The sequence below is a fragment of the Perognathus longimembris genome, chromosome 28 (assembly GCF_023159225.1).
Source record: "Perognathus longimembris pacificus isolate PPM17 chromosome 28, ASM2315922v1, whole genome shotgun sequence".
Taxonomy (NCBI): domain Eukaryota; kingdom Metazoa; phylum Chordata; class Mammalia; order Rodentia; family Heteromyidae; genus Perognathus; species Perognathus longimembris.
The window spans coordinates 63,826,488-63,843,179 of NC_063188.1; the positions used below are offsets into that span (position 1 = coordinate 63,826,488).

Below are 16,692 nucleotides of genomic sequence, written 5' to 3' on the forward strand. Positions count from 1 at the left end.
TTAGGAAGACGAAAGTGGACTATGAGCCATGTCCCAGTGGCTCAAGCCTGAAATTGTAGCTACTCAGGAGGCTGACATCTGATGGTTTGAAGCCATCCCAGGTGGGAAAGTCTGGGAGATTCTTACCTCCAGTTAACCACCCAAAAAGTTGGCAGTGGAGCTGTGGCTTGAGTATAGTGTCAGTCTTGAGTGAGAAAGCTCAAGTACAGTGCCCAGGCCCTGAGTTCAAGCCCAAGTACAGGCACCCCCCCCCCCCCCGAAGCATTTTAAGTTTAAGATATGTGTGTGTGTGTGTGTGTGTGTGTGTGTGTGTGTGTGTCTTTTCTTTCTTTCTTCTCTCTCATTTTTTTTTGATACTGGGCATCAAACCCAGGACATTGCACTTGCTGGGCAAGCGCTTTGCCATGGAGCTACATCCCAGCCCAAGCTTAAGATATTTATGAACATTTTCTTTAATTAAGATATTTATGAACATTTTCTTTAATAAAGTAAGCCCATAGATCTATGAAAGTGATTAAGATGAGCCTTTTTCTTTATTTCCCATTCCCCAAAGCAGCCATACTCATGTCCTTTAGTCAATTATTCCAGCACTTAGTTTTTCATCTTTAATATATCAGGAACCTGAAGTACAGTAGCACAGTAAAAGCTAGGATGGCTGAGGGAGAGGGGAGAGAGGGGAGGTTCTGGAAGATTGGGACGGGGGGGGGGGGGGGGGGTGGTGTGGTGGGGGGGGGGAGGGAAGCCAGAGTTGTAAAACTGGTTTAGTCAGAGGTGGAGGACTCTGCTTTCATTCTCCTTGGCCATTAAATTTAATTATGTTCTGTGCTGTTCAGCACAAGTGGAAATCACAGCGTATCCAAAGAAGAAGTAACAATGCTCATTTGTCACTGATTCATGCTCACAATACATGCTCTCAGACCAGTCTGGGAAATGCACCTGGCCTGTGTGTTCTCCTAGGAATTCCAAACTCACACTAAAGTGTACCAGCAACACACCAGGCGCCGGAAAAGGCCCAGCAGGGTCACAGGTGGAAAAGGAAACTTGTCAACTCTGGTATATTGCAGTAGGCAGTCTGGGTGGCTGCCTAGAAGGTTAGGTCAGAGCAGCCAACTCTGACCTGCAAGGACTATGCTTTTGGCAAGAGAAGTTTTGTTTCTTTTTTGTTGTTATTTTGTTTTTGTTTTTTTTTAGTTTTATAGTCCAGATTGGCCTTGCTATAAATAACTGAGGCTGATTTTGAACTCCTGATCGATTTGCTCAGCTTTCTAAGATCTGGGATTGTAGGCCTGCATCATTTGACTGGGCCAGAGTACATATCTTTTCTTTTCTTTTTTTTTACCGTGGAATATAAAAAAGAGAGAGTGTCCCAGTATGAACTGAGGCTAAGCACTGGGAAAAGTACTTTAAACCTATGATCTCTTTTAGAGTTCCCAACCTTGAAAAACAGATAGTATAAAAGAAATAAAGGTTCAAATAAGGTGAACTAACTAATTAATCCAAGATCACATAATAGAGAAGTCTTTCTAGCCTTTTCCACAGAGGTAGACACTGCTCAGATAATCATGTAAGGAATAATGCTCAGAGGTATGTGCAGTAATTAGAGAACCCTGTCAGGTTCAGAAGGGCTAAGATACAAGCACAGGACACAAAAACTTCACACATGGGTATGATAAGCTATTCCTCTGGGTGCTAAGTCATTTTAAAGAGGCACTTCCTCTAGAAACAGATAAACTTTTCTTGTCCAACTTCTCATGCACTTCCATTTTGAAAAGAAAAGTTGTAAGATGCAATGTACACCATTAAAGGTATCCTTTCAGCTGGGCACTGATGGCTCACCCTTGTAATCATAGCCACTCAGGAGGTTGAGATCTGGTGATCCCAGTTCAAAGCAATCCCAGGCAGGAATGTCTGTGAGACTCATCACAAACTAACCACCAGAAAACCAGAAGTGATGCTGTGGCTCCAAGTGGTAGAATGCTAGCCTTGAGCAAAAGTGCCCAGGTCTTGAGTTCAAGCTCCACGACCACCACCAACAACAAAAAATTTATCCTTTCACCATGTACAATTCAGTGGGTTCTTAAAATATTATGTTCAGAAAATTGTGATGCTTCCTTATTAATTCCTAAGTATCCCCCCAAAGCAATCCCATTCACATTAGCACGCCAATGCAAATAACCCATAGCCTACTTTGTTTTTCATTTGTGATGGTACTGGGGCTTGAACAGGGCTTGAACGAGTGACAGGGCTTGGGTACTGTCACTTACCTCTTTTGTTCAAAATTGGAGCTCTATCATTTGAGTCATAGCTCCACTTCTGGCCACTTTCATGGTTGATTGGAAATAAGAGTCTCATGGACTTTCCTGCTGAGGTTGGCTTTGAACTGTCATCCTCACATCTCAGCTTTTTGAGTAGATAAGACTACAGGCATGACCCCGCAATACTCAGCTTGAAATACTTCTTGAGTGTGATTTGACAACCAAGTTTCCAAACTCTATGTCTCCTATTCAGTTTCTGATTCTTTATAGGACTCTTTAAATTCCCTTGACCTAAGAAAAAAATTATAAGTTAAAGCTAACAATTCAGACTTAAGGTGAAGATTTTAATTAGGTAATGTATAATAAAGAATCTCATTCTCTGCTCAGTAAATTTGCATCCTCAAGCAATAGTAGTTTCATCTCATTCTCCATTAGTCTGTCACATGTTATCCTTATAACTAAGCTGTCTGTGTGTGTTCTAGAGGAACTTTTCCAATATATTCATTCTTTTTTGTGTGTATGCCCATAATGGGGCTTTAACTCAGGACCTGGGTTCTGTCCTTTAGCTGTTTTGCTTAAGGCTGATGCTCTTTGACTTGAGCCAAATCATAACTTCTGGCTTTTTGGTGGTTCATTGAAGATAAGAATCTCTTGACTTTGTCTTCCCAGGCTGATTTTGAACTGTGAATCTGAGATCTCAGCCTTGTGAGTAGCTAGGAGCCATTGCACCTGGTTCACTTTTGTGAGACTTCTTCTTTCCTTAAAAAATTAGAATTAAATTCCTCCAAAACAAATCCTCAAAGAACCAACAGCCCCCTCAACAAGTGGGTTAAAGACCTAAAAAGACTTCTCTGATGAGGAAATGAGAACGGACAAGAGACACAGGAGCAAGTGCTCTACATCACTGGCCATAAAAGAAATGCAAATTAAAACAGCATGGAGATTCCACCTCACCCCTGTAAGAATGTCGATTATCAGGAAAACTAACAATAACAAATGTTGGAGGGGATGTGGCTAAAAGGGAACCCTACTACATTGTTGGTGGGAATGTAAACTGGTTCAGCCACTCTGGAAAGCAGTATGGAGATTCCTCAGAAGGCTAAGCCTAGAGCTCCCAAATGACCCAGCAGCCCCACTCTTGGACATCTACCCAAAAGATTACAAACAAGAACACACTAAAGCCACTAGCACAACAATGTTTATCACAGCACAATTTGTCATTGCTAAAATATGGAACCAATCCAGATGGCCCTCAGTAGATGAATGGATCAGGAAAATGTGGTACATATACACAGTGGAATTTTATGCCTCTATCAGAAAGAATGACATTGCCCCATTCATAAGGAAATGGAAGGACTTGGAAAAAATTATACTAAGTGAAGTGAGCCAGACCCAAAGGAACATGGATTTTGTGGCTTCCCTCATAGGAAATAATTAGTACAGGTTTAGGCTGGTCACAGCAGCAGATCACAATAGCTCAATAGCTATGCCCTTATGAACACATAAGATGATGCTAAGTGAAATGAACTCCATGTTATGGAAACAAGTGTTATATCACTGTTGTAATTATTTTCAATATGCCATGTGAAACCGTAGCTTTTTTGGTTGATGATCCTCTTGTATCCCCTTCCTGTGGTTGTCCTTGTGCTATCACTGTATCTCATCTGAGTACCCTGGATACTGTATATACTGGTATTAGAACTAGGGAAGGAAAAGGGAATGTCAAAATTGAGAGACAAAGGATAAAAAGACAAATGACTCCAAAAGCAATACTTACAAACCATTTGGTGTAAATCAACTCAACAACTCATGGGAGGAGAGGGGAAGGGGGAGGGGTGGAATGAGGGAGGAAATGTACAAGAAATGTATCCACTGTCTTATGTATGAAACTAACCCCTCTGTACATCACTTTGGCAAATAAATAATTATTCAGAAAAATTAGAATGAATAATGAACACATGAGAAGAGTTTGTTGTTGAAGCTATTTGAAAGCATCATATTTGAGCAGTGGCTTTCAGGGGTTTTGGCTTCACTGTCAGGCAGAATAATTTGTGGTTTTATTTGAGGAAATCAGAACTTCTGAGAGCCATGTGAAAAACCATTTGGTATGGGGTTGTTGGTTTTTCTTCCCAGGAAGCAGAGGATTTGGCCACATGAAACCTGACACTGTCTCTCCTTTTTTCTCGTTTCTTACTCTGAGAATGAAAATGACAGATACTTAATCTATCCCTTCTCTTTCATGTGTAGGAGCGGAAAAAGAAATTTGAAAAAGATGGTGACAGGTTTTATTCTTTGCTTGACCGTCACTTACATCTGTCATCCAAAAAGAAAGAATCTCAGTTGCAAGAGGTATGTTCACAAAGCCTGTTCCTCCCTGTCTCAGTTGCCACCTGCTGCCCTAGAAACCAGAAACATGGTGATTTTCTGTTGCCAGCCTTTCCCCTTGCCCTGGCTCGGAATAGGGGTATATGCTATATAAAGTCTGGGACTCAGCAGGGTGCCAGTGTTTCATGCCTGTAATCCTAGCTACTCAGGGGGATGAGATCTGAGGATCGAAGTCAGCAAGGGCAGAAAAATCCCCGTGAGACTCTTATCTCTAATTAATCACTCAAAAACTGGAAATGGAGCTGTGGCTCTAAGTGGTAGCATACTAGCCTTGAACAAAAGAACTCAGGGTCAGAGCCCAGGCCCTAAGTTCAAGCCCCACAACTGACAAAAACAAAAGATTGGAACTCAGGCTCTCAATTCTTGATGCACTTCCAGTACCAACTACCCAGGTGCCTTTGGATAAAATGCTTCATTCTGGGCTTCATTCTATATGTGAAAGGGGAGAGACACTGGCATGCAACAGTCTCCAGGGTCTCTTTCAATTCCAACTTTGATTCCAGATTCCACGTGAAGCTGGAGTTAAATTAGAGCTATACTGAGTAGATCAGTGGGCTACAATTCACCCAAGCCACTATTTGGTGAGTCACTTGATAGTCACTCTGCTGGGTGCTACAGGAAAACAGACAGAGTAATACAAGCTTTCTGGCCCTCAGTTGGGATGCTAAGATGAATATATTGGTGGCTTTTCACTTGTATGTTTACCAGGTATATGTATATGGACATCTTGGGCAGTAGGAAAATGGAGACTTGGATATGTAGCTCATCTTTATGGAAAAAGATTGTCCTTCTAATTGGACATGATTGTTCAAAGGTATAGTGTATCGGGGTGCAGCCTGGTGCTGGTGGCTCATGCCTGTAATCCTAGCTACTCAGGAGACTGAGATCTGAGGATTGTGGTTGAAAACCAGCCCAGGCAGGAGAGTCTATATGAGACTCGTATGCCCAATTAGCCCACAGAAAGCTGGAAGTAGAGGTGTGGCTCAAGTAGTAGAGAGAGCATCATCTTTGAGTGAAAAAACTAAGTGTGAATATGAGGCCCTGAGTTCAAGTTCCCCAGCCCACACACGCATGCACACATGCATGGAAATACTGAAGATGGGAGAATGAAAAGATACAAAAGGTTGTATCATAGGCTTGTGCTATAAAGTTTTCCATGGTTTGAGACTGTCTTGCAAAAAGGTTGATTTGCTGTCTCAGTGAGGCTCAGTGTTCAGGAGAACTTAAGGGATGAGGCCTAGTGGAAGGTGGTTAGGTAGGTCACTGTTTTTGTCTGGAGACCCCAGTTAGTTTCCATAGGAGTATATTATTACCAAAACAACAAGCCTGGCCCTTTCTTTTGTTTTGTTTTTCCTTTTTTTTTTTTTTTTTTTTTTTTTTTTTTTTTTGCCAGTCCTGGGGCTTGAATTCAGAGCCTGAGCTTCCTTTTGCTCCAGGCTAGCACTCTACCACTTGAGCCACAGCACCATTTCCAGCCCTTTCTGTTTATGTGGTACTGAGGAATCGAACCCAGGGCTTCATGCATGCTAGGCAAACACTTTACTGCTAAGCTACATTTGTAGCCCACCTTGCTTTCTCTTGATTGCCCCCAGGCACCTTTTCTCTTTGCTGCTTTTTCTTTGGTTGAGTTCTGTAATTCTTCCTAGAGAATTACCAAACTTAGGGATAGGCGTAGGAATTGTCCATGCAGCCCAAGCAACTGGCAACTTTATTGCTAGAGTCTTCTAGCAGTTTGGTAATGTGAGTAGATGTCCTTGTTGACATTCTTGATGAGCAAGATTGCTGTCTTTGTGCTATCTAAAAAACTGTTTGGGGAGTTTGGATCAGTTATTTTATTTTTATTGTCACTCATTCAACTCACTCAGTTATTTATTTATTTATTTGTTTGTTTGTTTGTTTATGTGCCAGTAATGGGGCTTGAACTCAGGGTCTTGGGCATTTGAGCCACAGCTACACTTTTGGCTTTTTGCTGATTAATTGTAAATAAGAATTTCATAGATTTTTCTGTGTAAGCTGGCTTTGAACTGAAATCTTCAGATCTCAACCTCCTGAGTAGCTTGGATGACAGGAACCTGGCTTCAGCCCATATTTAAAAAAATCAATGGATCTTAATTTTAGAGCCATTTAATGTTTATAGAAAAACTTAATGCAAAGTAGAGATAAGGTTCTAGGTCTCTCCCACAGACTTCCCCATTATTCTTGCTTTAGAGCGATGCATTTGTTACAGTTTTTGAGCCAGCCTATTGAACATGTGACTTTGAAACACAGGTGATGTCGGGATCTGGTATCACAGTCTCACACAGTGTTCACTGCTTTAAAAAAAACCACTGGAGAGGACACCTACTGGTCATGTATCAATTTGTTTATCCATCCATCTGTTGAAAGGTGTTTGGGCTTCTGACATATGGTTTGCAGGTTTTGGTGTATCTAACGTTTCAAGTTGTTTGGAAAAGGGCACTGTTGCTAAATTGTTAGGGAAGAGTATGTTTAGTTTTGTAAGAGCCTATATCCCAAAAGGACTGTTTTTTAAAAAATGAGATGTACAGCAGAATTCATAACTGAATTCATCACCAAGTCAAATGATTTAATAAGTAAAACTTAATTAGATTGGCTCACTTTGTGTGAGTTGTCATTGATTGTGTCTTATAAGGTATATGTGCATTTCATCGAGGTTATCTAATTTGTGGGCATAGAGATCTTCAAAATATTCTATTGTCATTCCGTTGATGTACGTGGCATCAGTAGTTATGGTCCCTCTTGCATTTCTGTAATTTTGAATTCCAGAGCTGGGGACTGAACCCTGGTCATTGTGCATGCCAGGCAAATGCTCTATCACTGAGCTAGATCACTAGTCTCCTTCTTTTAGTCCCGATGTCATTTGTATCTTTCCTGTCTTCATAGTTACCATGACTAAATTCATGTCTTTTCTTCTGCTTACTTAGGGTATAACTTGTTCTTCCTTTTCTGGTTTCCTAAGGTAAAAATTTAGATGACTGATAGTAGATATTTCTTTCATTCTAATTCATGCATTTAATTCTATGAATTGTTTGAGCTAAAACCATAAACGTTTAGTGTCTATTTTTAGTTAATTCAAAACATTAAAAAATTTTCTTGAAAGACTTCTTGCAATGCATATGTGTTATTTAATACTTTTAATCTCTAAGTATTTGGGGACAGCTAGCAGATTGAAAAAATGATTTATTCATTTATGTATTTATTAATTATTTACTTACTTCAGTGCCAGTCCTGGGGCTTGAACTTGGGACCTGAGTATTGTCCCTGAACTTTTTTGCTTAAAGCTAGTGCTCTACCACTGAAGGCATGAGCTGCCAGATTTTTGCCAATTGAGTTCTCTTGTAATTTAACTATGGCTTGAGAACATACCTTGCATGTTTTCTGTTCTTCTAAGTTTGTTTAGGTATATTTCATGCCTCAGTGTATGGTTGGTCTTTATTTCTGGTTCCTCTGTGACGTTGAAACGTGTACTCTGCTGTGGTTGGTTTTCTGTTACAGCCAGTCCGTGAGTCCATTAAAGGCATTCCGCATCTGTGTTACAGTAATTAAGATTCCTACCAGTTCTTTTTGCTCCTTTAAATTTTCATCTGTCTTCTAATATTGCACTTCTTTTTCCATTAGATCCCTTATCATACTAATAATAATTCATGCTCTTCTAAAACTACAGCGCATGCATTATCTGAGTTTACTCCTGTTGTTCATTGTTTCAGAGTATACATCTTGCCTTTAGAGATGATGTCAGGTAAAAGAAATGGAGGCAAACAGGTGTACAGGGTAAAGTTTTGTGTATCTGATTGTGCTTAATTTGTTTTAACTGTGGTTGTCAGAGGCTGAACTGTTCTTGAGATCTTGTTTTATTCTTTGGGGTTGTTCTTGACATTCTGTTCTCGTCTTTGGGATTTCCTTAGAGTTCTTAAATAGATTGCAAGTCTTCAATACATTGTGCAATTATTTTTGCTGCTGTGTTTGCTATGCCATTATTTCAATTTGTGCTGGTTGTACAGCAGAGTTAGCCCCTGGACTTTGGTCCTGGGAAGCTCTGCATCTCTAGGCTTTTCCATGTTCACCTGTATGTGGTTTTTCAATATTTTAAATTGTTATTATAAAGGTAATATAGAGAGGGGTTACAGTTACATAAGTCAGGTAAAGAGTATATTTGTTTTTGGATAATGTCACTGCTTCGCTCGCCTAGTGTATGTGATTTTTGACATAGAAGTTTCCCCCCAACTTCAATTCTCTGGTGGTTCTAAGAAGAGTTTATTTCCCACATTCTCAGTGTTTTTTTCCTCTTAAGGATATATGTGATGATTTCCAAGGCTCATGCATGTTGTGGTCAAAACTAGAAGTCATGGGTTAGTTGCATTCTATCTCTTCACTCTACATTCCCTCACTTTGTAAGGAAGACGTAAGGTACTCATTGGTGGCAAAGAACTACTTTTTTTCTGTGCTGGTCTTGGGGCTTGAACTCAGGGCCTGGATGCTGTCCTTGAGCTTTTTTTGCTCAAGGCTGGCACTCTACCATTTATGCCGCACCTACACTTCTGGCTTTTGGTGATTTATTGGAGACAAGAATCTCAAAGACTTTCCTGCATAGGCTGGCTTTGAGCCATGATCCTCAGCCTGCTGGTTAGCTAGCATTATGGGAATAATCCACTAGCACCCAGTGCTCAAAACTATTTTAGTTCTCAATCCCTGTTGATCCCTAAGCACTGACTTTCAGAGAGTATGGTTCAATTTTTGACATTTGTAATTTTTTTTTCTATAGGCAGATCTCCAGGTGGATAAAGAGAGGCACAATTTCTTCGAGTCTTCTCTTGATTATGTCTATCAAATCCAGGAAGTCCAGGAGTCTAAGAAGTTCAATATTGTGGAGCCAGTAAGTTCTCTCTGTTTATGAATATTACATAAGTGTTTCACAGACAGAGGAATATAACTGTGGAAAACCTTGATAATAAAATTTGGATCTCAAACTTGAAATCTCAAGAGTGCAAATGACAGTCATATTACCTTGTGTGTTTTTGTTTACTCACTAATACATTCATTCCATCCCCCTCCCCTCCCCTCCCTTCCCTCTTCCTCTCAGGTATCCCATTTTTGCTCTGTGACTATTTGTTTGATTTACTTTCTTTTCTCTTCCCTGCCTTTTTTTCCTTCTTGTCTATCACTGCTGTTAATACCTTGTTCCTCTTCCTTACCCTTATGTTTCTAGAGAGCTTCGGACATCAACTATCACATAGCAGATCTTCCAGTCCCTCACCCCCCAGATACTCTCATTGTACAATAATTTCTCTGTGTTTTGAGCCACATGTCCATTCTGTTTATTTCACGTGTATGTGTTTGTATGTGTGTGTGTTCATGTGTGTGTAGTACACATAGCTATGCCACATAGGTGTTATAAATGCACATGCACATGTGCGTTATAGTCTCCTACATTTATGCATATTAGTTTGTGAGTATGTATGGGACTATGTATTTCACCTATTGGTTTGCTAAGAAAGGAGCATGTTGGGCACCCCTGACTCACACCTGTAATCCTAGCTACTCAGGAGGCTGAGATCTGAGGACTGCACTTTGAAGGCAGCCCAGGCAGGAAAATCCATGAGATCTTACCTTCAATTTACCACCAAAAAGCCAGAAGTAGAGCTGTGACTCAAATGTTAAGAGTACCAACCTTAAGAAAGCACCCAGGCCCTGAGTTCAAACCCCATTCCTGGTACAAATATTTATAATTAATATTTAAATTTTAATAGAGAAAATCATATTTGCTTTTATTTATGTATGTCTGTTTGGTTTTTAGTGAGGTTGAATTCTTTGAACATTAAAAAATTATTATTGATTATTATTTTCTTCTGCAATCTCTGAAATGATTTGAAAATGTGGTCAGTGTCCTTTGATTGTTTGATACACTGGCAGTCTTCATGGGGTAGACCTTACTTTATCCATCTGCCTGCTTGCTTCTCTCCACTTATTCTGCAAATACTTTTTTTTTTTTTTTTTTGCCAGTCCTGGGCCTTGGACTCAGGGCCTGAGCACTGTCCCTGGCTTCTTCCCGCTCAAGGCTAGCACTCCGCCACTTGAGCCACAGCGCCGCTTCTGGCCGTTTTCTGTATATGTGGTGCTGGGGAATCGAACCTAGGGCCTCGTGTATCCGAGGCAGGCACTCTTGCCACTAGGCTATATCCCCAGCCCTGCAAATACTTTTGATTATGCACCAGGTGTTGGTCCTAAGGATATTCAATTCACAAACATCTTTTCTCCAAAATGCTTGGGAGTGGAAGTGTTTTGAGTTTTAGATCTTTTGTTTTTATTTGGGAATATATTTGTAATATTGATAATAATAAAATATTTGGGGATGGGGCCCACGCCCAAATGTAAAATTCATTTAGGTTTTATCTACAATTTTTTATATTGAGCCTGAGGGTACTTTTGTACAGTATTTCTAGTGTGCCTTTATTCTGATGGAGACCTGTGACATGAAATCAGGTATAGAATTTTTTATTTGTGGAACCATGTGAATGCCTAAAAAGCATTGGATTTTGCAGCATTTTAGATTTCAGATTTTTGGGTAGAGAGAAAAGATATAGTTGTATGTTATCTCAATTCGAATGGCTTTCTATGTGATCTGAACAAGATTTGGGTGAATGAACTTATTATTTATTTTCTGAAACAGAGGCCAGGTTAAATATTGAAACTAATATGAGAATAGTTACTTATAGATCCGCTTGTGTTCACATGACTTCTAACAGTGTCTTGTCAAATACCGTGCAGTTTGTTCTCTGAGTCCATGGTTACTTATTTAACTAATTAGAAGGTCCTGGTGATAAACTTTCTCTTTTATGTTCCCCTCAGGTCCTGGCCTTTCTTCATAGCCTCTTCATTTCCAACAGCTTGACTGTTGAGCTCACCCAGGATTTCCTGCCATATAAGCAACAGCTCCAGCTCAGTTTGCAGAATGTGAGTTGCCTGTGTGTTTCTTTACCTGTCTTGCCAAGTGAATTTTAGCCTTAGTTGGTGTTATCCTTGGAATTCTAAGTTCTTGCCTTGCAGGTAATTTGTAAGGACATATTGATAGCACAATTTATTTTAGTGAACTGGGCTACGTTGACTCCTCTGTATTAAGTTTTTCCTGCCTTTCAGTCTGACTGCTATTCAAGCCCACCTTTCTACTCACCATACCCACTTCCAGTTAATACTGGTTGCATTCAATTTTGGGTTTATTTAAGCACAAGTCTTAAGCTACTCCCTGGTCAGTTAAGACACTTTCGTCTCTGCGCTATGTTCCTGTGAACATACTTCTAATCTTCTGTTCCTTTCTCCCTACTTAATACTAAACGAATGGCTTTTTTTGTTGTTAGTGGTGATGGTGGTTGTGGGGCCTGAACTCAGGACACCTTGACACTGTCCCTGAGCCTTTTTATTCAAAGCTAGTGCTCTACCACTTTGAGCCACAGCAGCTCTTCTGGTTGTCTGGTTGTTAATCAGAGATAAGAGTCACATGGACTTTTCTCTCTGGACTGGCTTTGAACCAGGATCCTCAGATCTCAGCCTCCTGAGTAGCTATGATTATGAGCCACCAACCCCACCATGAATGGCTTTGTAAAGGTTTTGTATAACTTCTTTTTCATTGTGGTTTTAAAAAAAAATATTTGGGGCTAATAGTTTTGGCTCATGGCCTCACACATGTCAGGCAGGTGCTCTACGAGTTGAGACACACCCCTTACTCTTGGCTTTTTAGTCGTTAATTGGATATAAGAATCTCATGGACTTTTTGGCCTACACTGGCTTTGAACCTTGATCTCAGGTTTTAGTCTCCTCTATATCTATGATTACAAGTTTGAGCCATTGGTGTTTGGCTACATTCCTATTTTCAAACTAAAGACTTTTCTATTTTTTGTTAGTGGTTAGAATTTGATCCAAGGTCAAGTAAATAGTAATTGTATTTGAGGAAATACTTAGAAGTTGCCATAATAATATTATTTTTCATAACCTTCCCTCCAATCTCCCCTGTAAAGCAAAGTTCAGCCTGGTTCTGGTAACTGAGTTACCTATTTATGAGCGGCATTTATATTATTCCCATTGATTAAAACAAAATTCTCAGTGATTGTTGGCAACTCATGCCTGTAATCCTAGCTACTCAGGAGGCTGAGAGTAAGGTAGTGAATACATTTCTTGTCAAACTTGTTACGTCCTCCCTCATTTTTCTCCCACCTTTCCTCCTCCCCCATTCCCTCCCACCCCGAGTTGTGCAGCTAGTTCAAAACATATTGTCTTATAAGTACTGCTGATATATTGATTTGCTTTTTACCCTTTGATGTTCCCCTACTCTTCCCTAATCCAGACAAACATATATACAATACCTAGGTTACCAAAATCAAAAACAGTAACAAAGAGCTAAACCATAGGGAAGATAAAATAACAACAAAAAAGAAATAATTTCACATAGTATGTTAAAAATAACAACAATGATAAGCCGCTTGTTTCCATATCTTGGAGATCATTTCTCTTAGTGTCATCGTCTGTGCTCATATGTACATCGCTGTTGAGCTATTGTGATCATCAGATGTACTTTTATGAGTATGTTGCTATCTAAATTATTGTTTCCCTTTTAGTATTTAACATCCTAAGATGCTATCACATTTCTTTTGAATTCTATGCTATTCAACATTATCTTCTTGCTATGTTTTATAGACATGCCTATCAAAGCAAAGAGTTAGTGTACCCAATGTATGATCAATAAATAGTTATGATGATGGGGATGATGATAATTATTATTATGGTGATGATGTCTTCACAGACAAGGAATCATTTCTCCAGTACCCGGGAAGAGATGGCAGAACTTAAGAAAAGGATGAAAGAAGCCCCACAGACCTGCAAACTTCCAGGACAGCCAACCATCGAAGGCTATCTCTACACCCAGGAGAAATGTGTGTGAATATCTAGGGCTATCTACTAGGTTACAGGGGGTTGGCACCTAGTGCCCCTTGACCTTTGACCCCCCTAGCCTCTCAGTGGTTGGGAGGATAGACTAGTAAAAGTAAAAAAGAGAGGAAGCTAAGGATCCAGTTTACAAAGATTCCAGCACAGTAAGACCTAGATTTTTCACTGAAATTCAAGCATGAGGATTATTTGCTGTTTAATTCACCCAGTGACTCCCTTGAGACCAAGAACAGAAGTAGGGGAAAGGAGGGAAAAAAGTAATTTTTATGACATCGATTATGTGCCAAGTGTAGAGCTGAGGGATTTCAAGGTACTGTCTCATTTAATCTTAGTTTGCATGAGCAGTCACCAAAGCTCAGTGAAGTCACCATTTTGGGTCACTCAGCAAAGCTGAGCTCCTTTGTGGGAGATACCCAAATCATTGCTCCTACTTCTGTAATCTCTGACCTCTGCCATGTTTTTTTTTTTGTGCTGGGGCTCAAGATTAGGGCCTTGCACCCTTGTTTGGCTTTTCTTCTCAAGGCTGCTGCTCTATCCTTGAGTAATACCTTCACATCCAGCTTTTTGCTGATAGAGTTAAGAGTTTCATGGACTTTTCTGCTTGGACTAGTTTTGAACCGTTATGTCCAGATCATAGCCCCTGAATAGCAAGCCACTAGTGTCTGGCTTATCTATATTATTTTTAACCCTTAGATCCAGCTTTTAAGGAATTTAATGTGATAATGTGTGTGTGTGTGTGTGTGTGTGAGAGAGAGAGACACAGAGAGAGAGAGAGAGAGAGAGAGAGAGAGAGAGAGAGAGAGAGAGAGAGAGAGAGAGAGAGAGAGAGAGAGAGAGAGGGGGGGGAGGAGAGATAGAGTGTTTGTGTTGTTCATTGCTAAATGAAGAAAATAGTTCCTGAGCATGGCAGAGCATTCAAATCTTCTTAACCTCCTGACTAGCATTTTGCTAGTGTGTGCTATTTGCTTTGTTTTTTGACTGTGACCAAATTGCCCCAAAACCTGTGATTTCAGTCCTTGCCCATTGTTCTTTGCCCTGGGGAACAGATGGAAGAGAAACATCCAGATTTAACTGGTGGCACACAGAGCCACCCTTTGCAGTACCAATGCATGGAACTTGTGCAGTAGTATGATCCAAGAGCAATTACTGCCTGATGGTTTTCAAAATTGGATTTCACTTTTTGTCAGGTTTAGCTCTTCCACTCTGTGGCTGTATGGCTTCTGGCTTGAAGGCTCTGTCTTGTGCCTGTGTATCTCAGTGTGTTTTGACAGCATCACGATTCTCTCCTTGTCTTTGTCACTAGCATTCTCCAGCTGTGATGACCTTCAGTGTTTCCAAGCAATACAAAACATTCCCCATGGGACAAAGTTACCTTAGCTGAGAACCTCTGCCAAATGCTTTCTAATTTGTCATATAGGCATGATATTGTGTGTGTGTGTGTGTGTGTGTGTGTGTGTGTGTGAGAGAGAGAGAGAGAGAGAGAGAGAGAGAGAGAGAGATATTAATGGGGCTTGATCACAGGGCCTTGAGTTCTTGCTTGGCTTTTTCATTCAAGGCTGATACTCTACCACTTGAGCCACAGCTTCACATCCAGCTTTTCACTGGTTAACTGGAAATGTGATTCTCATAGACTTTTCTGCCCCTGCTAGTTTTGAACCTTGATTCTCAGAGAGGTTACAGTTTCATACATTGGATACATTTCAACTCTGATTTTTGTACTTAAGGAATTCACAGCGGGCTGGGGGAAATAGACAAGTATGTTAATGAAAGAATGCAGCTCTCTGTTGGGGCATAGAATACACCTAGGGGCTTCTGTGATAAACTGATGTTTAAAACATAACGTGGATGTCGAGTAGGCCTGTGACAGGTGAAGAAAGAGGGGAAGAGAATTCCAGGTGTGTTGCTACTCTGTGTGGAAAGGCATGGGAAGATGAGAACACATAGTTTACTTGTAGGGCAGGTGTGATTCACATCCATTATCCTGATTTGATTATTAGTACTGCCTCATATACTCTTCAGTCTTTTTTTTCTTCCTCTGCTAGTATTGTGTATTGAACTCAGGGCCTCATGCTTGCTAAGAAGTTGCTATTCTACTTAAACTATGCCTTCAACCTTATATAGTATTTTTGGCGAGGTTTGAACTCAGGGTATCAAGCTCTCACTTGGTTTTATTGCTTATAGCTGATGCTCTACCACTTGATCCAGGCCTCCAGTCCTGCATTTTGCTGGCTTATTGGAGACAGAGTCTCTAACTTTTCTGCTTAGGCTGCTTTTGAAATTTGATCCTCTGGCTCTCAGCCTTCTGAGTAGTTAGAATCATGTATGTGAACCACCCAGCTCTGTTTACTTTTAAGTATGTCCTGGCTTTGAACTATAAATTATATGGCTATTTCTGGATTTGGGAAATGAAAGTTATCCAGTGAAACAAATATAAATGTATGGCACCAATGGCAAAGCTGGAACAGTAAGTTTTGATCATGGTATGAAAACTTTTATAGGCAGAATGAGGAGTTTGGAGATGGTAGTAAACCTGTGAATGGTTCATAGTAAGAGGAATGACAGAATTTTTGTGGCAGGGAGAGGCTTGAATTCAGAGCCTGGTCCCAGTCACTGAGCATTTTTGCTCAGGGCTAGCACTCTACCACTTGAGCCACAGCCCCACTTCTGGCATTTTGCTTGTTAACAGGAGATAAAAGTGTCACAGAGTTTCCTGCCTGGGTGGGCTTTGAACCCTGATCCTCAGATCTCAGCGTCCTGTGTAGATAGGATGACCGACCTGAGCCACCAACATCCAGCAAGAGAGATATTTTTCAAGTGTTCCTATAGCAAAGGAATGAAGAATAGCTGGTTGTAATGTATCTTGCCTGTCATTCTAACTATAGCGGGAGGCATAAATAGGAAGATAGTAGCCAAGAACAGTCCAAGCAAAAGTAATGAGAGCAAAAAAGTGCTGGCTCAAGTGGTTGTGTGCCTACCTAGTAAGATCAAAGCACAGAATTGAATCCCCTGTACTGCAGGAAGAAAAAGGTGAAGAAAGGGCTGAAAAGGAATGATCTGAGATGGGGAAATAAGAGAAGTCCACTGAAATAATTATTTGGAG

The 16,692-nt window shown here is 40.4% G+C and overlaps 1 protein-coding gene across 4 annotated transcripts in view; it reads left to right on the plus strand.

The window, feature by feature from the left end:
* Nucleotides 1–16,692, plus strand: part of Ophn1 (oligophrenin 1) — a 328,259-nt gene that overhangs the window by 157,963 nt on the left and 153,604 nt on the right. For all 4 annotated transcript variants that reach the window (XM_048336869.1, XM_048336872.1, XM_048336871.1 and 1 more), the window contains exons 6-9: nucleotides 4,503–4,604; nucleotides 9,421–9,531; nucleotides 11,505–11,609; nucleotides 13,450–13,579. In XM_048336869.1, coding sequence (XP_048192826.1) covers nucleotides 4,503–4,604; nucleotides 9,421–9,531; nucleotides 11,505–11,609; nucleotides 13,450–13,579 — 448 coding nt within the window. The remainder of the gene's footprint in view (nucleotides 1–4,502; nucleotides 4,605–9,420; nucleotides 9,532–11,504; nucleotides 11,610–13,449; nucleotides 13,580–16,692) is intronic.